The sequence below is a fragment of the Dreissena polymorpha genome, chromosome 5 (genome assembly GCF_020536995.1).
Source record: "Dreissena polymorpha isolate Duluth1 chromosome 5, UMN_Dpol_1.0, whole genome shotgun sequence".
NCBI lineage: Eukaryota > Metazoa > Mollusca > Bivalvia > Myida > Dreissenidae > Dreissena > Dreissena polymorpha.
In genome coordinates this window covers 5,784,774-5,810,723 of record NC_068359.1, presented here as the reverse complement: position 1 = coordinate 5,810,723, position 25,950 = coordinate 5,784,774, and the positions used below count along the sequence as shown (strand labels likewise).

Sequence of the window (25,950 nt, the reverse complement as noted above, 5' to 3'; positions counted from 1 at the left end):
AAATCTCAACTATGCATGGCCCCATTACCTACCCTGGGGCGCCCTTGGGTCAAACATGCGGCGTGGGGATACGCGTCGGCCTCTGTCGCGCCATTTCTAGTTTAATTATAACATGCTATTCAGGCCCGTAGCCAGGGTTTTGAAACGGGGGTGCGAAATTTTCCATAAACGATTGTGCCACGAAGTGGCAAATGAGGTAGGTGCGGGCGGTAGGGGGTGTCCCTCAATGAGGGGGGAGGGGGTGTCCCTCAATGAGGGGGAGGGTGTGAACCTCAATGAGGGGGGAGGGGTGTCCCTCAATGAGGGGGTAGGAGGTGTCCCTCAATGAGGTAGGTGCGGGCGGGAGGGGGTGTCCCTCAATGAGGGGGGGGGGGGGTCTTCCTCCTAGAAAATTTTGAAAATGAAACGTTAATTCCTGCATTCTGGTGACTTTTTATCTGTATAAAGAGACAAAGGTTATAGATCATTAATTTTAATATGAAATTTCACTTTCATTGACCATAATAAGTGACTAATCGACATGAATATGATATAACATACATGTATTCCCCACTACCGGTTTTCTATAACCACCCTTTTCGATTACTAGTAGTCACGGAAATACATTATTTTATACGTTGTTTAACCCGACACTAGTATACGCGCACACAGTTTTTCCATATGCAACAAATTTTTTATAGAATGTAACAATAAGAACGGTATAACATATCATTTTTTTATTGGAATTGCGGGATCTTGATAAAATTGGTGTATTTTACCATTCCAAAATTCAACCATTATAAATCAAGCAAATTGAAAGGAAATATTTGACTTTTTTTCTAAACAATTATTTGTCTGCTACTATAGATAGTACCAGAGGCCTAATGTCGTATTGTACAACAAACACTGATTAACAAAACTGGGTCTTCTCTAATCTGCACCAATACTAAACAGAAATCAAAATGGTATAACTGGTTACTTTTATTTTTTTACAACTATATTTAACAGATAAGTTATCTTTTTCTAAACGAATTTCAGAAACATATAACCATTAAGGCTTCATAAAGACCCTAACCACAAACTAGTAGCCTTATGGTCTCAAAGTCCTTAACAATGTATACAATGAAGTTAAAGAAAAAAGATGGACTTATTAGCCCATAAGGCTCAAGATCCGTCGCAGTTAATGAACATTAAACGTTAACGTCATATGTTATAACGTTTTAAGTTCAAAACTGTCTTGAGCATAGCTGATATTTTTTTTACTGGAAAACCCTTTAGGTGATCCGAAAATGGTTGTTCGGGTATATAACAAAAAGACAACGCAGTCTGTCGAAAATGCTGAGCACAATTGTTATAAATCGTGGTATAATGCACAATTATTAACCAGTGACTCATTCGTCTTCGGCAATAGTACAGGTTGTCCTTTGATTTCAGTCATTTTCGGAAGCTGGCATAACATTCCGTTAATAATCATCTAAAATGCACTTCCTTTGTTCTAAGATCGTTTACTCAAGCTAATCCAATTGTTTTTCCAGCCATTTAGATGATTGTCGAAAAAGGTTATTAGACTGGGATTTCAAACCAAAATAAGTAGCTTCATCAACGTTATGATTATCTATTACAGTTATAGCTTTAACATTTTTTTGTACTCGTCAAAAAATGTTAAACGCACCCAACGCATCCCCCCGGCTACGGGTATGACTATTTAACAAATCATGTATTACAATAGTACATGTTAATACATGTACGTTATATATAGGCCCTAACTCCTGTTGTTTTAGAATATGATCACATACGGGTTATATAATGTCTTGGAATGGAATCAAACCCATGATTATGCGAATATCAAACTTCAACCGAAACCGATACAAATGTATATGATAAACCATCTCCGCAGATGGCGTTCGATTCCGCAGATGGTGTTCGATAAAACCTTTTCGTAGATACCACGATCCCTAGAGCCAATTAGCCATACCTGATCAATAACTGACATTCGCATAAAATTAGTATTGGCTTTTTGTGTTCGGAAAATTCCCCTTCGAGGGCCTCTAGCTTCCATTAACCAAAGAAGCAGCAGCTGCAGTTAACCACTATTCCCTGTATATACCGTTGATAATACAAGCGTTAGACAGCGCTTTTTGTGTTTCTTCTTTTAACAGCAAATATCGGATTTAAATACTCACACGCAAGGTACGTGAAACTGAAATAGTTGTATGTCGACAATAAACTGTGTTTTTATCTTTTTATAGTCAAATCATGAAAGTTTTGTTGTATTTGCTTTATTCCATCCATCCCTCATATCGGCTGCGGCTTTGTTCTGTCAAGCGAAGCGTCGCGGATTCTGCTTGCCAATAATCAATAGCAACATCAAGATTTCATGACGGTCAAATTACTTCGTGTAAGTTCATAGCTGAGTATATATTATCTCGTTTGGACCTGAAGACGAACGTATTAAATTTAACTGAAATTTGTTGTTGGTTTTGGTAAAAAATCAAATATCTGATTATGTTGATCGAGATGTTAAGTTAATTTTTATGTTAAAGATCGTAAACTGGGGCAAATGCCATCCTGGATGCGGGGTTCCGTCAGTGAGGGTAGGGGCACGCGTATACATATTATACGAGTCGCGCTGCGGTACAAACGGGCCTTATGCATCACATTTACAAGTGGAATTGACTTCTTTGAAACGAAGCATATAACAATAGCGGAAAGTGTCGCTCCTGATTTTAATCGTTTGTGGATTGAACAGGCTGATCAGGGACGATACGTTACGCACACGCATTACGCCCTGTTTTCATAGGGTGTGTGTTTCAAGAGCGCGGTTCAATTATGATTTTTGTGTGTGTAAATTCTACTGATTTAGATGTCGTACCAGTGAGTTTAATATCAAAGTCCGTTCATATGTGATTAGGAGACCAGACACTCATTTACAGCGAGTCAATAGTCAAACACCTACAGTAAATAGAGGACATCTAAATTGTTAAGTTCCATAGATACAATTATGTTAATGTTTTAAATGATACAGTACAGGAGTATCAGTCAGAGAAAAATAATTAACAAAATTGTATTGTTTTTTTTTAAGTTAACATATATGATAATAACACTTATTCATCTTATTGTATAATTTACAGTTACACGAATACACACACGATGAATCAGTTACAGTTAAACTAATACGCACAAGATGGATCAGTTCGATTAAATTGAAACATGTATAATGTATGCATCAATCAGTGCTCGCGTGTCTTTTCTTAAAATAACAAAAATATCTGTCTATGCAATTGAAATTGCCGCATGTAAGTGATTTCATGTTATCATATTCATATGACACTCAATAAAATTGTGCGGAAACATGAAAACAGCATCCTTGTTATGTTTGTTCTCTTAACAATGACAAGTTATAGGTCTTTAATTGAATCCATAGCGGCAACAGAGAGGTGCTCACGGTCTAGTATCGGGGTTACAGCGGGGGAAGTTTAAGACACCACACCCAGAGGTGATGACACGTGACGCGTTATCGCCCGTCAACTACTTCCATATGGATCGATTTGTTTAATGCGCGTGAAAGTTAGATGCAGGCACGTCATAAGTCTTACCACCACGGAGCGTATATTGTCTCATCTAGAGTCCGTGTTACCACACACCTGATACGCATATTGCTCATAATTATATTAAATATATTTCTGTAAGCTGACATGTTTTTCCGATTAACTGTGCATCCGGTATGATAAGTTTTCAGTAACAAAAAGACGTGTCATCAACTGTTCAGACCATAATATTAACATTTCGAATACAGGCAAGTATCGACTTCTTTTAGAAAACCTGCCTATGTAAAGGTGAACCTTTGTATTGTTTTAAGTTTTGCTTCTATTTTTACATTTCGCAAAATTGATAGAAATATTTCATTGTTTTTAGCTCACCTGAGCACAACGTGCTCATGGTGAGCTTTTGTGATCGCTTTTTGTCCGTCGTTCGTCGTGCGTCGTGAGTCGTGCGTCGTCAACATTTTGCTTTGTGAACACTCTAGAGGCCATATTTATTGTCCGATCTTCATGAAACTTGGTCAGAATATTTGTTCCATTGATACCTCGACTGAGTTCGAAACTTGGTCATGCTGGGTCAAAAACTAGGTCATAAGGTTAAAAAAACACAAAAACATTGTGAACACTGTAGAAGTCACATTTGATGCCCAATCTTCATCTCCCTTTGTCAAAATGTTTGTCTAAATGATATGTTGGTTGAGTTCAAAAAGGTTCCGGTCCGTTGGAAAACATGGCCGCCAGGGGGCGGGGCAGTATTCCTTATATGGCTATAGAAAAACCACGTGAACACTCTAGAAGTCACAATTTTGCCCAATCATCATGAAACTTGGTCAAACATTGGTTTCATTGATATATCGGACGAGTTCGAAACTGGTCCAGAACGGTGAAAAAACATACCGCCAGGGGGCGGGGCAGTTTTTTCTATATGTATGATATATAGTGAAAACACGTGAACACTAAATAAGTCACATTTTTGGTCCAATCTTCATGAAATTTGGTCAGAACATGTGTTTTCTGGATATGACGGTTGGGTTTGAAAATGGTTCGGATCGGTAATAAGCATGGCCGCCAGGGGGGTGGGGCTGTCATTTTCCTTATATTTATATAGTAAAAAAAAAGTCACATTTTTTGCCTAATCATCGTACAACTTTTTCTAAACATAGATTTTATAGATATCTCGGACGAGTTTGAAAATGGTCATGATGGGTGGAAAAACATGGCCACCAGGGGTTGGGGCAGTTTTCTCTATATGTAGATAGTGAAAACATGTGAACAGTCTGTTAAAGAAAGATAACATGTGCATGCATACTTTCTAATAGTTTATTCCCTTGTTAAAACATTGTTAACACTCTAGAGGCCACATTTATTGTCCAATCTTCATGAAATTTGATCAGAAGATTGGTCACAATGATATCTTGGATGAGTTCGAAAATGGTCACATTTGCTTGAAAAATATGGCTGCCAAGGGGCGGGGCATTTTTTCCTTATATGGCTATATGGCTATAGTAAAACATTGTTAACACTCTAGAGGCCACATTTATTGTCCAATCTTCATGAAATTTGGTCAGACGATTGGTCTTAATGATATCTTGGATGAGCTCGAAAATGGTTACGTTTTCTTGAAAAAAATGGCTGTCAAGGGGCGGGGCATTTTTCCTTATATGGCTATAGTAAAATCTTGTTAACACTCTAGAGGCCACATTTATTGTCCTATCTTCATGAAACTTGGTCAGAAGATTCATCTCAATAATATCTTGGATGAGTTCAAAAATGATTCAGGTTGGTTGAAAAACATGGCCGCCATGGGGCGGGGCATTTTTCCTTATATGGCTATAGTAAAACCTTGTTAACACTCTAGAGGCCACATTTATTTTCCAATTTTCATGAAACTTGGTCAGAAGATTTGTCCCAATGATATCTTGGATGAGTTCGAAAATAGTTTCGGTTGCTTAAAAAACATGGCCACCAGGGGGCGGGGCATTTTTCCTGAAATGGCTACATATGGCTTTAGTAAAACCTTGTTAACACTATATAGGCCTCCTTTATTGTCCTATCTTCATGAAATTTGGTCAGAAGATTGGTCTTAATATTATCTTGGATGAGTTCGAAAATGGTTACGTTTGCTTGAAAAACATGGCTTCCACGGGGCGGGGCATTTTTCCTTATATGGCTGTATATGGCTATAGTAAAATCTTGTTAACACTCTAGAGGCCACATTTATTTTCGGATCTTCCCAATAATATCTTGGACGAGTTCAAAAATGATGCTGGTTGGTTGAAAAACATGGCCGCCAGGAGGCGGGACATTTTTCCTTATATGGCTATAGAAAAATCTTGTAAACACTCTAGAGGTCACATTTAATCTTCATGAAACTTGGTCAGAAGATTTGTCCCAATGATATCTTGGATGTGTTCGAAAATGGTTTCGGTTGCTTTAAAAACATGGCCATCAGGGGGCGGGGCATTTTTCCTAATATGGCTATATATTGCTTTAGTAAAACCTTATTAACACTCTAGAGGCCACATTTATTGTCCGATCATCATGAAACTTGGTCAGACGATTTGTCCCAATGATATAATGGATGAGTTCGAAAATGGTTCCGGTTGGTGGAGAAACATGGCCGCCAAGGGGGCATTGCATATTTCCTTATATGGCTATAGTAAAACCATGTTAACACTCTAGAAGTCATATTTATTGTACGATCATCACGAAACTTTGTCAGGAGATTTGTCCCAATGATATCTTGGACAAGTTCGAAAATGGTTCCAGTTGCTTGAAAAACATGGCCACCAGTGGGCAGGGCATTTTTCCTTATATGGACTCATGAATCTTCATGAAACTTTGTCAGTATATTTGTTTAAATGATATCTTAGATGTGTATGAAAATGGTTCTGGTCTGTTGAAAAACGTGGCTGCCAGGGTGTTCACTAGTCATGAAAGTTGGTAAGAACATTTTGTTCTAATGACATCTTGGGCTGCACAGAACTGGTCAGTTCCTTTGAATCTCAGGTGAGCGACTTTGGGCCTTTCATGCCCTCTTGTTTCTGTAACACTGTAGTGTATGTCTTTATTAATCAGACGTTTTTCTTAATTCAAGCCTTATTTAAGTGGAATGCAGTAAGTATACGTAACAATTATCCCCCGCCAAAGGCGGAGGGATATTGTTTTGGCGTTGTCCGTCCGTCCGTCCGTCCGGTCGTCCGTCCGTCCGTCCGTCCGGCACTTTTGTGTCCGGAGCCATATCTTGGAAGTACTTTGGCGGATTTCATTGAAACTTGGTATGAGTATATATATGCATAAGAGGATGATGCACGCCAAATGGCATTGTACACCATCAGTTAAAAACCGAGTTATGGCCCTTTGTATCTAGAAAAAATGCTTTTTACTAAAGGCACTTTTGTGTCCGGAGCCATATCTTGGAAGTGCGTTGGCGGATTTCATTGAAACTTGGTATGAGTATATATATGCATAGGAGGATGATGCACGCCAAATGGCATTGTACACCATCTGTTAAAAACCGAGTTATGGCCCTTTGTTTCTTGAAAAAATGCTTTTTACTATAGGCACTTTTGTGTCCGGAGCCATATCTTGGAAGTGCTTTGGCGGATTTCATTGAAACTTGGTATGAGTATATATATGCATAAGAGGATGATGCACGCCAAATGGCATTGTACACCATCTGTTAAAAACCGAGTTATGGCCCTTTGTATCTTGAAAAAATGCTTTTTACTATAGGCACTTTTGTGTCCGGAGCCATATCTTGGAAGTGCTTTGGCGGATTTCATTGAAACTTGGTATGAGTATATATATGCATAAGATGATGATGCACGCCAAATGGCATTGTATACCATCTGTTAAAAACAGAGTTATGGTCCTTTGTATCTTGAAAAAATGCTTTTTACTATAGGCACTTTTGTGTCCGGAGCCATATCTTGGAAGTGCTTTGGCGGATTTCATATAAACTTGGTATAAGTATATATCCCCCGCCAGAGATATTGTTTTGGCGTTGTCCGGCTGTCCGTCCGGCTGTCCGTCCGTCCGTCACTTTTGTGTCCGGAGCCATATCTTGGAAGTGCTTTGGCGTATTTCATTGAAACTTCGTATGAGTATATATATGCATAAGAGGATGATTCACGCCAAATGGCATTGTACACCATCTGTTAAAACCAGAGTTATGGCTCTTTGTATCTTGAAAAAATCTGTCAGTTTGTTCATCTGTCCGATTTGCACCCATCCTCAAACAAAGCATATGTTGCGGGGGATATCAATTCTACGAATTTGCTTGTTGTTAATAATAATTAATATTATTTTATTTTGCCTTCACGTTGGTTTATCGTTTTGTTAAAAAAATATATTAAAAATGACATAAACGGGAAATATAACCTTGTTTTATTATTTTTAAGACTTCAGTACCTCGAACGTGACTGCAAAACATATTCATTAATATTAGATTTTCAATTAGAAAATCTTTAAACAATATTTGGCGTCTTAAAAGTTAACATGTTAAAATACAAAACCTAAGAATACCACACACAACTCAAATCACTAAATACAAGTTCAGGCCATTGACATAAAATTCACACAGGCGTAAACAAGTTGTTTGTTTCAACAAACCTGACCGACCAATCCATAGTTGTTTAACCTGAATGAAACTTTTTTAGCGAACCTGAACTCTTTTTATTGTATTCTATGTTGATTGTCGCTATTTTGATAAATCAATTTCTTAATTGTTGTTGAGCTTATAAAGGCCTAAATAAGCTAAACTGACTCGTTTGCAAATAATAATTTAAAACAAATCAACGTTTAAGAGTTGCTGGATTGTAATTGAACTGTATTTTGTTCAAATTATTGCATCATTTGTACCATCGACTCCAACAGCGACCTAAAGCCCTACAAACATTGATAAACTCTTTGGAAATAGTCACCAAACCGCAGGATAAAACAGGATAAATGACCAAGAGACAAAGGTGGGAAGGGTCACCAAACGCAGGATAAAACAGGATAAATGATCAAGAGACAAAGGTGGGAAGGCAATCTGTCCTTCTCAATATGTGATATCCCGCTTGGAAAATTGTGCAAGACGAAACAATCAAGCGTCAACACTTTAACCCTTTGCATGCTGGGAAATTTGTCGTCTGCTAAAATGTCGTCTGCTGAATTGATAAAATTAGCATTTTCTTAGATTTTTTTAAAAGAATACTATCAGAATAACAAACAGTTTGGATCCTGGTGAGACGCCACGTTCTATGGCGTCTCATCTGGATCCAAACTATTTGCAAAGGCCTTCAAAATTCGGTTCCAGCACTGAAAGAGTTAAAGCGCATAGAGTATACTCCGACGGTTTTCCATTATTCTGAAAACAGATACATGTATGTTGCCAAAGTTTAGGAGAAATTAGCCAATGCAATTCCATGAAATACTCGTTCTGCTTAACTGGTGGGAAATTTCTTCAACATTCCATTGTCTATATAGAAAGGTCAAACCTTGGTTACCAGTAAGACAGCCACGCCGAGAAATTGCAACCTGTTGCAAATTACTAAGAATTGTTCATTCTACAGTTACTATCACTATGCTTTCATTTGTAGTATAGTATACAACGCAATCTTTTAAGTAATCTAGTATTAAAGAGACCTTTTCAGTTTTTACAGATTTTGGCATGTATTGAAGTTTGTCATTAAATGCTTTATATTGATAAATGTAAACATTGGATCTTAAAAGTATCGTAGTATCACAAAATATAACGACAACAACAGAACTCTCCAAATTATTCAATCGTTTCGCGTTTCAACGCTTTATATTGTTCAGGTTTTTAAGTCAAAAGATGCATATAATGGATATTTTAGAGCCTGGTAAATGTTCAGTATTACTGTTTCCTCACAAATATCATTACTACAACGAAACTTTGCAAATCTGAAACATTTTATTGAATTTTGATAATTTACCGAAACGGGAAATGCCCCTTTAACATTATAAGAAACCAGAAAGCGTATGCCATGTCTGTCTGGTGGTTGTCAGGTTGTTGTCAAACTTATGAAAGTATGTCTCAGAAGAAATTTCCGGCTGACGGAAGTAGTCGGATCCGTATAACTGCATGATTGATGTTTGTTTTCTTTATATTAGGATATAGTGCGACAGATGGATTGCATGAGGCCATGAAAGAAATGTCTATCATTTAGTATATCGAAGTATGCCATACTGTATATCGGCATAAGCCAGTCGATGGTGAGACGGGAGAGTCATCGACTAAACGCTAACATAGGCGCTAACTTCGCAAGTCAGACTTGTTGAAAATTTCGCAATTAGTGTTTTTTTTTTGTACGCAGACTGATGGGATTCGGGGGTTTTATGTGTAAGACAAACCATTTATTAATATTGGCAGGTACAAGAAACAAATATGGTAGTTTCTAGTCGACAGAATACATAAATCGTTTTAAGTCGGTCTGCACAGGCTAATCTGGGATGACACTTTACGCATATGCACAGTGCCCAGTTTTCTCAGAACGCGAATCCTTTTGTTTGATAGATTGACGCTTTCTCTCACGTCTATGCGCCTGTATGTTGCAGAACTTACCATGCATTGGGGGCAAGATGCAACTTTAAACCCATTTAAGCCTAGTGGACTCTCCAATCCTTTTAAATTGGATCAATTTATTTCCAAAATTTGGGATGTCTTGTATATTTATTTCTATACATGTATTTAGAATATTTGTTACAGAAATTCCTGTAAGCAAACAGCGCATACCCTGATGAGACACTGCATAATGCGGCGTCTCATCTGGGTCTACGCTGTTTGCCAAGGCCTTGTTTTCTAGACGATAGGCATAAATGGGTTAAAGTCTTTGTTTGAAACCTCAATCACAGGGCTTAGATAGTTTGTATGTTTCATCACATAACGGTTTTCTACATAGTTTGTTTCAATTAATTTTGTTTGGCAAAAACGGGCGACGCCGCGGTGGGTACATAATTTATTTAGTTTTGTAGCAAAATAACTCTCCTCCACGAAAGACAAGTCCCAACCTTAGATATATTTCTTAAATTATATCACGTAGAGTTGTTCTTAGTTTGTCCCCTATATGCAATGTTTGCCAGCCTTGAGGATAACTTTTTTCCTTATATGAAATGAGTGAAAAATCTTCATTTGAATAATTATTAGCCCCTATGGATAAGGGCTCACTAATAAGACCATAATATGCCATAATTACTCGCCGATCTCTGTTGCTATTGCATAACAAATTCCAGTGTTTGTTTTGATGATTAGTATGTCCTTATATTTGCAGATTCCATCTAGCGACGTCACCATGGGAACTGCATACGTCACCATAGCAATCTGCCTTCTCGTTGCGGTGTATGGCGAGGAAATCATAGGTATGTGTTGTTGCGATACATACATACAAAGTCGAGAGTCTTGTTTTTTCGGCGTAGCTGTCTAAGCCAACTTTTCACCTTACCTGACCTTTGTAAGTGTCCAATAAAATTCAAATAAAATTTCCCGCGGCTAGACATGAATGAATACACTTCATTAATTGCATTGGCTGATTTGATCATTATACCCCAGAGCATTGGAAACATGACCGCGTCTTTGTAGTATAGCATGTTATTCTGTTTTACTGCGTGTTCAGTATGAAACAATTTTATTTCTAATGAAAAGGCCTGATGGATAGAACAGTTTTACACTCAAATATTGACATCAATACTGTTTGTGTGTGCCCCTTTATATTCAGAGGCTTGTCAGCGCCAGAGCGTTTGTACTTAAAGGCTATGTTCTCACATTAAGTAATTACTTCCATATTCCTGTCTGTGTACTAGTATATTTAAGTTCATAAAAGTATCGTTTTTCCCTATCCCGTTATTCGTTTTGGCAAAACCATTTTTATTTGTTTCCGAAACTGAACATAAAACATGTAAAAGTATAAAGTTTTAAACAAGCCGTTGTTTCCAGCAGTGGAAGCGTGACTTCACTTTAATGCATTGCATTCCAACCCGTAAGGTATCCGGGTCAGTTCGCGGCCAGTAAAATAATCGTTATATAATAAAGACGCTACCGCGTGAACTTGGTGAACTGGAATTTTCATTAGACCAGAAATATGTTAAATGGAGATATTCGGCGATATAATTATGGTATGTCAATAATAGATTCTTAATGTCTTAATTTCAACAATACCATGATAAATATTATTTTTGATTAATTTTACAAGAATTATTCCACTATATTGACCAATGTTTTAAGCATGAGCGCGATGATTCTCGATACTGTTAATAATCGAATCAAATAGCAATGCCCAACAAACCACTAAAACAGGTTTGTTCGAAGAACGCGCGTATCAATATTTAAAATATGTTAAGATACTTCGCGTGTGGCCGGTTGACTTATTATCCCCCGCCAGAGGCGGAGGGATATTGTTTTGGCGTTGTCCGTCCGTCCGTCCGTCCGTCCGGCACTTTTGTGTCCGGAGCCATATCTTAGAAGTTCTTTGGTGGATTTCATTTAAACTTGGTATGAGTATATATATGCATAAGAGGATGATGCACGCCAAATGGCATTCTACACCATCTGTTAAAAACAGACTTATGGCCCTTTGTATCTTGAAAAAATGCTTTTTAGTGTCCGGAGCCATATCTTGAAAAGTTCTTCGGCGGATTTCATTGAAACTTGGTATGAGTATATATATGCATAAGAGAATGATGCACGCCAAATGGCATTGTGCACCATCTGTTAAAAACAGACTTATGGCCCTTTGTATCTTGAAAAAATGCTTTTTACTATAGGCACTTTTGTGTCCGGAGCCATATCTTGGAAGTGCTTTGGCGGATTTCATTTAAACTTGGTATGAGTATATATATGCATAAGAGGATGATGCACGCCAAATGGCATTGTACACCATCTGTTAAAAACAGACTTATGGCCCTTTGTATCTTGAAAAAATGCTTTTTACTATAGGCATTTTTGTGTCCGGAGCCATATCTTGGAAGCGCTTTGGCGGATTTCTTTAAAACTTGGTATGAATATATTCCCCTGCCAAAAACGCACGACTTATTTATTCACATAAATAAATTGTGAAGGCTTAAGAACCTTCCTTTGTCTTAGTTTTGTGTTATTGTCCTCCGTCCGTCCATCTATCATAATGTTCATCCGTCCAATTTGCACCCATCCTCAAACAAAGCATATGTTGCGGGGGATACCTTGGGCCTTTCAGGCCCTCTTGTATGTTTTAATTTCTCTTCCATTCTTCTTTTTGCTTCCTGTTTTTTATCTATAGACTTCACCAATATGTAATAATGTAAAATAAGCCGCGAAAACTCCGGGTAACATCCCGTACTGAGTGTGATGCAGCTAAGAACTGTTCAGAAAAAGACATTCGCTATCTTTGATCTCATTCATTGAACTCTTTACCTTTCACCAACCCCAACCACAATCAACGCCGTATATCTTTTTTAAAAGATATTTCTTGTTAATTATAAGGCTGCACTGGTATGTCAAGGTGCCTGTACCACGTGACTTTTTCGGCTATGTGTGGGACAATCGGATGTCAACAAACCATCGCTTCAGGTAACGTTTTTGATAATTTCTTCATTAATTCAAAACCTTAAAAAAAACCAAAGACGAGAGCCCGGTCATTATCAAAATACACAACTGTGTTAAGTTTGCGTAAAATTAATTTAGTATTTTTTCCAAAAAGTGCAACCTCGTGTTTGTAAATACTTGAATTAAAATGCCATGTGTGGTATATTTTTTATTCAATCAACAAAAATGTTCATTATAATATTGTTGAAGGTTTAAAAAATAGGGCGGACATTGTAATTCTTCATAGAGAAGCTACATATATTGTATGTTTGCGCATATACATCTGATTCGGAGTCTGTGGTGTATAAAAATGCAATAATACTATGTGTGGGACACATTTTTTAAATGCTATGTGTGGTATGCAAGAATTTTCCACAGTTGTGTATTTTGACAATGACCGGGCTCTCGTCTTTGTTTTTTTGAAAATGGTTTTGAATTAATGAAGAAATTATCAGAAACGTACCTGAAGCGATGGTTTGTTGACATCCGATTGTCCCAAACATAGCTAAAAAAAGTCACGTGGTACAGGCACCTTGTATGTAGTAAACAAAGATGGGAACAGCAACTGATTAAGAATATGCCGATAGTGGACATTCAGTTACAATTGCGATGCATGCCTATTTGATATATTTGTTTAAAACGACTTATGTACAATTCATTATTGGGTTCGCAAAGTGAAATGTCTCTTTTTATGTATCAATGTCTCAATTCGTAATTGTCAAATATAAGCACCCGAAAATGTGTTAAAAATTATAATATTTATATGATATAAATGTTAAATAAAGTTAGTTTGATCTATGCTTATAAGTATAATTTAACATACCAGAACGTAATGTTTTACCATTTCAACGTAAGAAGACAATTTTTTTCATTTTAGCCAGTATGGACAAAACCCTGCCCAACAACAAGTGCGGTTCCGTTTTAAAGTTAGGCTTAGGGCAGGACATCCGGTTTAAATCCAAGGGTCTTGCCCCCGACGGCTACTGTGGCCTCACGGTTTTCTCTCCGGACGCAATCGACAACCACACGTGCGACGCACTTTGCGTTACGTTCAAGACGGCGACCATCAGCGTCTGTGACGTCAAGTTGAAGTTTGTTGGTCACCGCTTCGCGTCTGGAGACTACATAAGGGTATGATATGTGTGTTTTTATGGGTGTCTAGTGTACATCGTTAAAGGACGAATTAACTTAATGTCTCGATCTCAATCAATTCCGTTTGGCTTCATCATTGTTTCCTAAATCGCCATGTTCTAGTATATACTCTACCGTGTTTAGCAAAGATTTGCATTGTTACTCATACAATTGTTTCATTGAAACTGGGCGCTCAAAATAAAAACTGTGTGCGACATGAGCAATGTCTATTTACTTCTCGTTAGCAGTCATTCTACGCTCTCAAAGTTTTCATCACAAATTTATTGTAAACTTCACTTTTTTAAAGTACTCGCACAGAATAGGGACTGCCTTCGGTGATTATTGGGTTTATTAGTTTAGCTATCACGCGCTTGTTCTTTGCCTTTAGAAAACATTGCGAGTTACATATGAGATTTTGTAGCAATAGCCTAAAACAAATAATTTCGTCTTCATAAGCATTATTAGGACGAACAATTTTATGAACGAAAACAATATAATGTACAGTAGTACCAAACCGTTACAGACAGTGTAGCTATTGATCGGCTATGGCTTCATTAAATGTCTTGCAATTTGAAACATGACAGCCCACCATAATCGAAGGATGCGGGATGTGGTACCGCTGTTATCAGATAAAACGCATTATGGTCGTCATCATCGTGGCTCCGCTATCCTGAGGCACTTTAAAGACGCCCTGTAATTTGTGGCAACTGTAATCGAGACGAGCCAGAAAAACGGGCCTTCTGAAAATGCGTAAAATATCGTCCCATAAAAGTCTGTGCAGTCCGCATGTGCTAATCAGGGACGATATTTTCCACTTTTTGTTAAATTCTCCGTGTACAAAAGTATAGGCGCGGAAGTGTCGTCCCTGATTAGACAGTTGCGGACAGCACAGACTTAACTGGGACGAAACTGAACGCAAAGGCACTCGGCATAAGTTGCACCCCCTACCCCAAGCTGCAAACCCGCCTCCCAAATCCTCAAAATTTTCAATTTTTTATACAAAATATTAAAACAACAAAAGCAAAAGTTAGTGGGTTTTTCCTAATATATATAACAAGGTATGTGACTACGACCTTTCAAATGCTGATTTCGGCACACCAGCCAATTTCCGAAGGTCACTTCTCCATCAATCTTCAACCGATTTACCGAATCTTCGTTTCAAACAACGCAGAAGACTTCATACTTAATGAATAAATCGATACCTGTTCGCAGAAGTCTATCGTAAAACGGTCATTAAACAGCAAACTTGCAAAAACATTTTCTAGAATCGATCTGGCTACCACGGACATACATTGCAAGCATGCATGATTCGGTTGGACAGACATTCACATTGTAATTACACATCTCATACAATCAAATACAATCAAAATCAAACAAATTTACCACTTACTAATTATTCAACCGATGCTTTTCACAATTGCTACGCCATTGTCGAGTTCAAAATAGTTTTCAACAAAGCTGTGCTCTAATTGGTCTATAACGGTGGTGTGACTATTCTTGGGCAATGGCGTAGCGATTGTGAAAGGCATCGGTTGTATAGTTAGATAATCGTTATCAAATAGACAGACTCATACACAATGGCTTATATATCGTTAGAGGAATCTTCTCCAAATAGCTTAGCTAGTAGATTAATCGCTTGCTTCATTATTTGTGTTGTTGCGTTGATAATACCAAATATATTGTTTGAGGAAAAATTCACAAGAATAAAGCACATACATAAATACCAGGTGATTACCTCCATGGTTAGTAATATTCATAACGAAAGAAACTGGCACAGGCTTGTTTAGTCTTATTTAAAACACTTTCATACCGTGTAATGTTACACAGCATATTGGTGTAAATGGTCATTCGATGTTAGCGTTCACAAGAAACATTATATTTATTCTGTAAAGATATTGGCAAATGTATTGGGAAATCAATTACTATATAGCCATCAGTATTCATGTTTGTGGGTTTTCCTCTTTCAGTCGAATCCTTCCTATAATGGTTTATAATTATACAGTATCAATATAAAAAAAAATGTATTGATGTTCCACAAGCAGAACAATTAAGTAAATATTACCACATGGTCCGCGCCATGCAAAAATGGGTCTCATGCCATATGCGCCGTGCGTACTGCCTAGCTCCAGATTGCGCAAGCGCTAACGACACCACGAAATCTTGCGACCCATCATCCCATAAAGCGGCTCATGTATTGCGGTGTTCGATTATTACAGGAATTGACATGCCACGACCAGAACAAGAACTCGTTCTGCTGGGAAGTCAGCTCAGTGCGCGTGGAGGTATCGGAGAGTTACACGTACGCTTACGTTCAGAAACGTCCGCTCTACGACTTTGACGTCGACGTGTCCGCGCGATGCAGTCGCCATAAGAAGCAGGACCATGCAGGTACGGCCAGTTTAATGCTATTTGGAAATCAACATTCAACAAATCAACATTCTGAAACAGCCTTAATACTGGAAGAATGATAAGAATTGTGTGGATTAACCAACCCAGTGGGTTGTTGCGTTGATAATACAACGTAATATTTAGGTCGCAACGTCGGCAACCATTACTGAACGTTGCCACAACTTTGCATACAAAACATTACCCGGACGTTTCATCAAACGTTGCAGTTTGGTTGTCACAATGGTGTATATGAAAGTTTTCCCGACGTTTTTTTCCAACGTTGCTGCAACGTTTTTTTCCAACGTTGCTGCAACGTTGTATTTAGGTTGCATTCAAACGTTGCAGTTTCCCAGTGGGCATCCAACGTTGCTGCAACGTTGTATTTAGGTTGCATTCAAACGTTGCAGTTTGGTTGTACCAATGGTCTATATGAAAGTTTTCCCGACGTTTTTTTCCAACGTTGATGCAACGTTTTTTCCAACGTTGCTGCAATGTTGTATTTAGGTTGCATTCAAACGTTGCAGTTTGGTTGTCACAATATCCAACGTTGCTGCAACGTTGTATTTAGGTTGCACTCGAACGTTGCAGTTTGATTGTACCAATGGTCTATATGAAAGTTTTCCCGACGTTTTTTTCCAACGTTGCTGCAACGTCTTTTTCCAACGTTGCTGCAACGTTGTATTTAGGTTGCATTCAAACATTGCAGTTTGGTTGTCACAATATCCAACGTTGCTGCAATGTTGTATTTAGGTTGCATTTGAACGTTGCAGTTTGGTTGTACCAATGGTCTATTTGAAAGTTTTCCCGACGTTTTTTTTCCAACGTTGCTTCAACGTTTTTTCCAACGTTGCTGCAACGTTGTATTTAGGTTGCATTTAAACGTAGTATTTCTTTTTTTAAATAATATAAAGAAATAAACAAACTATTTACTGTCAACCGCTCTTTCGAGTATTATCGGCAGATATGCACACAGTCGAGTCCGTTTCCTAGAAAGAACCAGTACTTATTGTCTATGGAGGGGATAATGAAACGCTCCCCGAGTAGGATTCGTACTTTACAATAATACAGTTCATGAATATGATTTCTTGTACATTTTAGAAATTAATTTTTTAAATTTTACAAATCAGTTGCTTAAACTTTACGATGCTAAACATAAACTTTAACTCAAATTCGCCGGATAAAATATATTGCTTAAGTTGTGTTATGCATTAAAATGGTAGAATCTAGTTTCAAAGTTTCGACCAAAAATTAATAGTCAATATTTTTGTCTGTAACATACAACAGTCGACGTGGTGTAGTGGATGAGGTATCTGCCTAGTGATCGGAAGTTGGTGGGTTCGATTCCCACTCGGGGAGCGTTTCAGGTAATTTTCTCTAGACATCAAATAATGGTTGTTTGTATGAAACATAATTTTCATAACTGCCGATAATAATCGAAAGAACGGTTGGCAGTAAATAGTTCTAAATTTTTATGACCCCCTTCGAAGAAGAGGGGGAATATTGCTTTGCTCATGTCGGTCTGTCGGTCTGTCGGTCGGTCTGTCGGTCGGTCCGTCCACCAGGTGGTTGTCAGACGATAACTCAAGAACGTTTGGGCCTAGGATCATGAAACTTCATAGGTACATTGATCATGACTCGCAGATGACCCCTATTGATTTTGAGGTCACTAGGTCAAAGGTCAAGGTCACGGTGACCAGAAATAGTAAAATGGTTTTTGAATGATAACTCAAGAACGCATACGCCTAGGATCATGAAACTTCATGGGTAGATTGATCATGACTTGCAGATGACCCCTACTGATTTTGAGGTCACAAGGTCAAAGGTCAAGGTCACGGTGACCCGAAATAGTAAAATGGTTTTCGGATGATAACTCAAGAACGCTTATTCCTAGGATCATGACACTTCATAGGTACATTGATCGTGACCCGCAGATGACCCCTATTGATTTTCAGGTCACTAGGTCAAAGGTCAAGGTCACAGTGACAAAAATCGTATTCACACAATGGCTGCCACTACAACGGACAGCCCATATGGGGGGCATGCATGTTTTACAAACAGCCCTTGTTATATTATTTTAAAAAAAAATAGAATTTAAAAATACTGCGTTTTAATGCGACCTAAATACAACGTTGCAGCAACGTTTGGAAAAAACGTCAGGAAAACATTCATTTGGACTCTTCGTACAGCCAAACTGCAACGTTCGAATGCAACCTAAATACAACGTTGCAGCAACGTTGGATGCCCACTGGGAAGTTGAAAACCCTGACGCCTTCGAATCCCCGAACTGCTTCCATTCTAAATAATTCAGTTTTTGATACAAAATGAAGGGATGTGACTTAAAACTATGAACAGTGATCATAAACGAAATAAAAAACAAACGATTGGCCATATACATTTATGCTATTAGAAGCAGATTGAAGAATTAGCCCCGCACCCGTTTTTCCATTCGTAAAATTAATACTAACACTGATTTAGCTTATTATATACTTTTCTGTCGGTTATGAAGACACTGTACGAGTAGGTCTCCCAAAATGACAAATCCAGTTTTGATTCATTTGTGGTAAACTGTTCTGATCCTAGTATTATTGTCCTATGTATGCTTCATATATTCCTTTACTTATTTTAGTATCACTAATTTTGCGGATGGAGAATGAGACTATTCCATTTGATAACATATTTCAGTTACAAAAACACCTAGTGATATTGTGTTCATCTCATTTTGCACGCCTACATTTCACTTTTGAAACTCCTTAGCTCTAATGTCAGCTTTCAAGAACAATAATAAAATAACACTGGGCACAGAATCATTGATGTCATCGTCTAGTTATTTTTCTTGGTCGTTTGGTCGGGTATGACGTATTACGAAGATAATTCAATTAATATTAACATTAAGTACAATGATTTCTATTCATAAGAATTTTTCTTTGTCGTGTGTGAATGGGGTCAGATTGCACCATCTTTCATAATATCTCTCTCAAGACACCAACTGCAGGTATGAGACTCTAGTTTCAATCAATACAACGCAGGTATTTTGTACTAGTTTGGTTGGCAAATGTATAGCAGAAATACCTATATATCCTTAGTATAACGTGTATCGCGAATTTCAGCGATATACGCCCAACAACAGATCGAGCTTGACCGGGCCGACAAGTCTTACGTGCATGGTATCGCCGTCGGCGTCTCCCTCTCGTGCCTATTCCTGATCATCCTATTCGTCGCCTGGTGTTACACCAAACACCAGGCCGTATCCAGCTCAACAAGCCGCTCCATCGCGCCGCCCCGGAAGTCAAACACGACCGCCGAATCGACATCCGGTGTCCAGAAGAAAGGTAACATTACGTGACGTGGATAACTAATTTTCATGTGATCACGGCTTGCATTAAATTAAGTTTATGGGTAATTTACGCTCAGTTTGTGTCACATGACTTCCACAATCGAAGCCATGGGAGAACGGGACTTTCCTCAAACTTTCCTAATGGAAGTTCCATTATATGAGATAATGAAGAAGGAAAATGTATTGCAATGATTTATCTTCAATTAACATATATATTGTACTCCGGAATGTAGACTCACAGAGTCCGTCCGTCTTTATGTCCGTTATACTTAAACAAACAAAGATTTAAATTGTAAATATTCTCAAATGCTAATAACATGTGTTGCGTTAATTGTATTTAATGTTGTTTGGTCTGAACACAATATTTAGATCTTCTAAAATACCACGTGTTTATTTAGTGCTTCTTATAGTTTTGAGTTCCACATCGCCGTTATTACAATGAGCGTTACTTTTGTTCAGTTGGTGCATGTGAATCTATTAATAGTTGTCGTTCTTAGCTTATGTACCTGCTGTTGTGGTTCACAGATGGATTGCCGTGACAAAAAGCGGCGAATTACCAAGATAATATGCTACGTATAAGTTTGGTTTCTATAGAAGTTTGTTTAATATCGATCAACATCTAATTTTTTCTTTAATTATATTAAACCAATATTGGTTACCCAGGCCTGTATTCCATTATTCTTTCCGGCAGGTCAACCCAAATTTTGTTTAGAAGCAAACATAAAACGCCCGTGGCTGAGACTGTGAAAGGTATTGCTAAAACCGCCCAGACAGTGTGCATATGAGTATTATTTCTGAATCACGCACGTTCATGGCTGAAACCGCCCAGCCAGTATGCATATCAGTATTATCGCAAATACACGCACGTGCATGACTTAACCCGACCAACATGCGTTCATATTAACGGTATTGCCAATATACGCAAGTGTGTTGCTTAAAACGCCCAGCCAGTTTGTATATATGTAATATTGCCAATGTATACACGTGCATGGTTTAAGCCTGTGGGCATACATGATATATTATAAATCATTAACGCATTCATTTTCCCGGCCAGTGTGTACAATAGTTGTATTGCCAGTACAAGCATTCATTGTACATGCACTAACCAGTTGCTTTTTAGCTCACCTAAGCACAATGTGCTCATGGTGAGCATTTGGGAACGCCTTTTTTCCGTCGTCTGTCGTGCGTTGTTCGGCGTCAACATTTGCCTTGTTAACACTTTAGAGGCCACAATTATTTCCGATCTTCATGAAATTTGGTCAGAAGATTTGTTCCAATAATATCTTGAATATCTTACATAAGCTCCGAAAAATAATAGTTCGATAAAAAAAATCCGGTTGGTTGAATGACATGGCCGCCAGTTGGCGGGGCAATTTTCCTTACATGTATATGGCTAGAGTAAAACCTTGTTAACACATACGAGGCCACCTTTATTGTCCAATCATCATAAAACATCGTTAAAAGATTTGTCCCAATTATATATTGGACGAGTTCGAAAATGGTTCTGGTTGGTTAAAAACATATCCGCCAGGTTGCGGTGACCTTTTCCTTAAAAGGCTATATATGGCTATTGTACAACCTTGTTAACACTGTAGAGACCACATTTAATTTCTTGTCCGATATTCATGAAACTTGGTCAGAAGATTTGTCCCAATAATATCTTGAACGATTTCGAAAATGGTTCCGGTTGGTGTAAAAAACATGGCCGCCAGGGGGCGGGTCATTTTTCCTTATATGGCTATATGGCTATAGTAAAACCTTGTTACCACTCTAGAGGCCACATTTATTGTCTGATCTTTATGAATCTTGGTCAGAAGATTTGTCTAAACGATAATCGGACGAGTTAGAAAATGGTTCTGGTTGGTTGAACAACATGGTCGCCAGGCATATTCCCTTATATTGCTATAGTAAAAAACTTGTTAACACTCTAAAATTCACATGTTTAGTACAATCTTCATGAAAGTTAGTCAGAACTTTTGTTCTAATAATATATTGGATGAGTTCGAAAATGGTTCTGATCTGTTGAAAAACATGGCCTGGAGGGAAGTGCATTTTTTATATGGCCATCCTAAAACCTTGCTGTACTCTAAAAGTTACATTTATATTTCACTCTTCATGAAAACAGGTCGGTTCCTTTGTATCTAAGGTGAGCGACATTGGGCCTTTCAGACCCACTTGTATTGATAATTGAAGGGGCTTTTTCACGTTTCGGTAAATTGACAATATTGTAAAACAATTGTTTCAGATTCGCTAATTTTCGTTTTAGTAATGTTATTTGTGAGGAAACAGTAATACTAAACATTTACCATGCTCTAAAATAGCCATTATATGCACTTTTTGACGATTTTAAAACCCGAACCTTATAAACCGTTGCAACGCGAAACGAATTAATAATTTGGAGAGTTCTGTTGTTGTCGTTATATTTTATGAAACTACGAGGATTGTTTATATAAAGTATGAAACACATCTGGCATTTTATTCGGAAGAATGGCCGAGTGGTCTAAGTGGTGGACTTTTTACTCCAGGACTCCAGTGGTCAGTGGTTCGAGCCCTGCTGAGGGATACCTTTTTTTCTCTTTTTTTAATTTTGTTCTTGATTTTTTACTTGAGATTTTTGTATCCAATGTTTATATTTATCAATATAAAGCATTTAATGACAAACTTCAAAATATGCCAAAATCTGTGAAAAGGCCCCTGTAATACTTTAAAAACATTCACTCGTACTATTTAATGCAACTAAATATGGATATTGTGTTTCATTGGAGATTTAAACTCATCTGAACGTGCAACCCAGCTGCTTTAAGGACATGCGGTTTTATATTATGTTTAACTGGTTCCTAGCAAAGCTAATATCATGCGGCGATGATCGATTGAAAAATCTTGTTTTATCATAACACGCATAAAAAAATCAAAGTCTACAATATTTTAATCAAATAAAAGCCGTGTGATAAAATAGAAACCTTTCAATATCTTAATAATTAACACTTAGTATTGTAGAGTATAACCTTAACAACTGTTCGTGTAGCTCACTGGTTAAGTACCCAACAGCCACTTTCACAGACCAATATTGTACATATATCATGGTTTAAACTTGACATGTTGTGAAATACATATGTACATTTCCAGGAAGTATCATCACCACATTCCGTAAGAAGCTGAACATCAAACGCAAGGAGCCTCCAGTCGACGAGGAAGAACCAGTAGCGATCTACCGGAAAACAGACACGCAGTCCGCGCAAAAAGCGAAATCGGATGATCCGGAAGCACCTACCGAATTTTCCCCTTTGACCACCAAGAATGACACGGAGGGCGAAACATTTGAGCTTGAAAAAGAGACCACCGGTTCTATGGAGCCGGAACGGGATACTGACGGGTCGCTGGCGGATGATTCTCCCAAGGACGGAGGCGCCGAACGAGCGTCAAAGTTGGAACCACCAGAAGTGATTATAATTCCCGGCACCCCCGAGCCTTCTGTAGTGGATAGCGATTAAGATTAGTTGGCACTTAGCTATTATTGAGCACACAAGGGCATTTATGTAATATGATGCAGTTTTGCACCGGAATTGTGTACTGACATGTTTGTCAACGGATATCAGAGCTGAAATGAACGTTTTGTGAACGACCAGGAAAGATTTGGAACGCAGTCGGTGCTTCATTTAAGGTTACTTTTCTTGGGCGTGTTTATAATAATCATAATTGATACGATTTGAAAAACGATTGATTCACAATATTTTCCAAACAAGGTAGGCTTTTCATTCATATATTTTCTTATGCAGAAAAAACAGAAATCAAGACAGCCTAGCATTGAGCAACGACAGCGGATCATTGAGCACCCGAGCCGCTAGTATGGTCAAGCGGTTCACAACACGTGGGGGCAAAATATGGTTGATAACATAAGTAGAGATATATATATCGGGGAATAGCTTGTACCATTGGTTAACTTAAAATTAAGCAATATAACAGTACATGATTTGTTTTAAAATAACAACGGGGTTAGGTTTGGGATGTATTGTTTAAGATTGTGTCTTGAAGATTAAGAAAAGCCTAGTAAAATGGGCTTGAAGTACACGTTAATTATACATATATTCTCATTTGTTCTATAGAACATTGTTCCCGTGGTAAGGGTTTCCCTGTTAAACATTGTCGAAAGTGAGACTTACATTCAATTATGCAATTATGTAAAACTTAATAAGTATCGTTTTATCATATTAATTAACTACTATTTAATAAGCATAAAGTTATTAATGTAGTTCCCATGTCGGCTTGCAAGATCCACCTTGATGCTCGAACTAGAGCAAAGTGGTCGAAATTCAATAAAGAAGGATACTCTTCACGAGACACAATTAAAATCTTGTCTACACTTACCATTCCATTGGGTGATTTTTTTCCGAACAAACGCTTTGTTTTGCTGTCTAATTTTAATAATAATAACCCTTATTTTGCGTTAGAAATGATAAGCTAAAGGCCTATTACAGAGCCATTGTTTTCCATCATAGTTAACCCTACGAAACGAAAACACATATAACTATGCACTGGAATATTGTATCTTATAGCACAAAATCTTTGGCTTGAAATAGCCTATGCTTGTTGAAAAAACAACCGTTAAATACAAGTATGTGCAATGTAATATGACACATTAATAAAATCGCCTCTGTCACAGCTTTGCCGTTTTATTCACTATGCAACAAGATGATTTTCGTACGATAAGCCATGCGCATGTTCTGTTCGCTTCAAGGTGATAATATTCTGCCATCAGAATTTGGGTATATACTACTATTAGGTCCATTTAGTTTTCAAGGGACAGGTTGTCGTGGAATTAATCCAGATATCTATTTATGTACAATTTTAGTTGGACAAATGCTCTTTGCAAATGTCATGGGAAGAATTGCATTATTCGAATGCTATAGTGCACAATACCCAATTAAACGGGCAGTTTTCTAGATTGAAGTGGATGAAGAGTTGCACGATCATTATTATAGTAGATGTAATATCATTGAAATCATGGTAAAACTTGATGTAAAGCGTTATTTACTTTCGCAATGTTGTTTTACTTACACGTTTATAAGCGAACACAAGTAAAATGACCTGATGTAGTTCGTGGTGGTAAGTATGCTGATCTGCTGTAACATTTGAATGACAACGTTTGTATGTATATGTATAATTGTATATTTTTAGTTTTGGAGTTGACTTCTATGACTTGTTTCCGTATATGTGTGTTTATTGCCATTATTTCTTACATGTACAGTGTTCAAGAACATACAATTTTGTTATTAAGAAATATATAGTCGACGCGGAGCGCGGAAGGAGACATCAACGATTCTATCATGTATTATTTGTGTTAACATATCTTTTGACATTTTATAGGTTTTCCGTTTCGATGATATCTAATTTATACCTTCGTAAAGTTAAGAAATTAATAGCCACATTATAATAATATATGTCAACAAGTCAATTTAATGCACGCTTTCTGTGAAAGGCCGCCGAAGACTGTCATTTGTATATCATAATTTCGGTATTGAGAATGTAAAATTGTATACACTATAAACTTGTGTTCCTCATTTAATCAGTTAGTAACATAAATTATATGCACCATGTGGTTTATGTTTTTTTCGATACTTTTGTGATTGTTTAGCTTTCTTTGTAAATGATTCTTAAAGAAATAAATATGAGAAATCAGTCGATCTCAAATTGACGGGAAAAAAACGAAATAAAATAAAATACACATAATTATGTATTTTTATTTTATTTGCACTTTTTTAAACAAAGTGCAAGCAACTCATTGGCAATTGAATTGAAATGTGAAAATAAGTAATCAGTACTTTTAAAACTTAAACCAGAATATATCCTTCTACAACAAGTTTGTGTAAATCATGTCATAATTGTCCGGCTTTCGTCGACGTTCGTCATGTGTCGTCAATTTTTATAACGTCTCCACTCTTGTGGTCTCAATTTAAATCCAATCTTTATACAGCTTAGTCAGTATTTAATATTAATATTATCTAGCCTGAGTTCTA

General features: G+C 37.5%; 1 protein-coding gene across 1 annotated transcript; it reads left to right on the top strand.

Annotated features, from left to right (window-relative positions):
• The first annotated feature begins 1,990 nt into the window (after window positions 1–1,990).
• On the top strand, window positions 1,991–25,530 carry LOC127831827 (uncharacterized). Its single transcript, XM_052356900.1, has 6 exons — window positions 1,991–2,169; window positions 10,799–10,886; window positions 13,961–14,214; window positions 16,431–16,602; window positions 19,710–19,931; window positions 23,063–25,530. Exons 2-6 carry the CDS (start codon window positions 10,820–10,822, stop codon window positions 23,425–23,427), a joined length of 1,080 nt encoding a protein of 359 aa, XP_052212860.1. The 5' UTR covers window positions 1,991–2,169; window positions 10,799–10,819; the 3' UTR covers window positions 23,428–25,530.
• The last annotated feature ends 420 nt before the right edge of the window (window positions 25,531–25,950 follow it).

What these genes read in the sequence shown, in the direction of transcription:
- LOC127831827 (XM_052356900.1), top strand. Translation starts at nt 10,820, where the DNA reads ATGGGAACTGCATACGTCACCATAGCAATCTGCCTTCTCGTTGCGGTG. An exon ending in GTATGGCGAGGAAATCATAG is followed by an intron (nt 10,887 to 13,960) that starts GTATGTGTTGTT and finishes TTTTCATTTTAG; the next exon opens with CCAGTATGGACAAAACCCTG. An exon ending in TAAGAAGCAGGACCATGCAG is followed by an intron (nt 16,603 to 19,709) that starts GTACGGCCAGTT and finishes CGCGAATTTCAG; the next exon opens with CGATATACGCCCAACAACAG.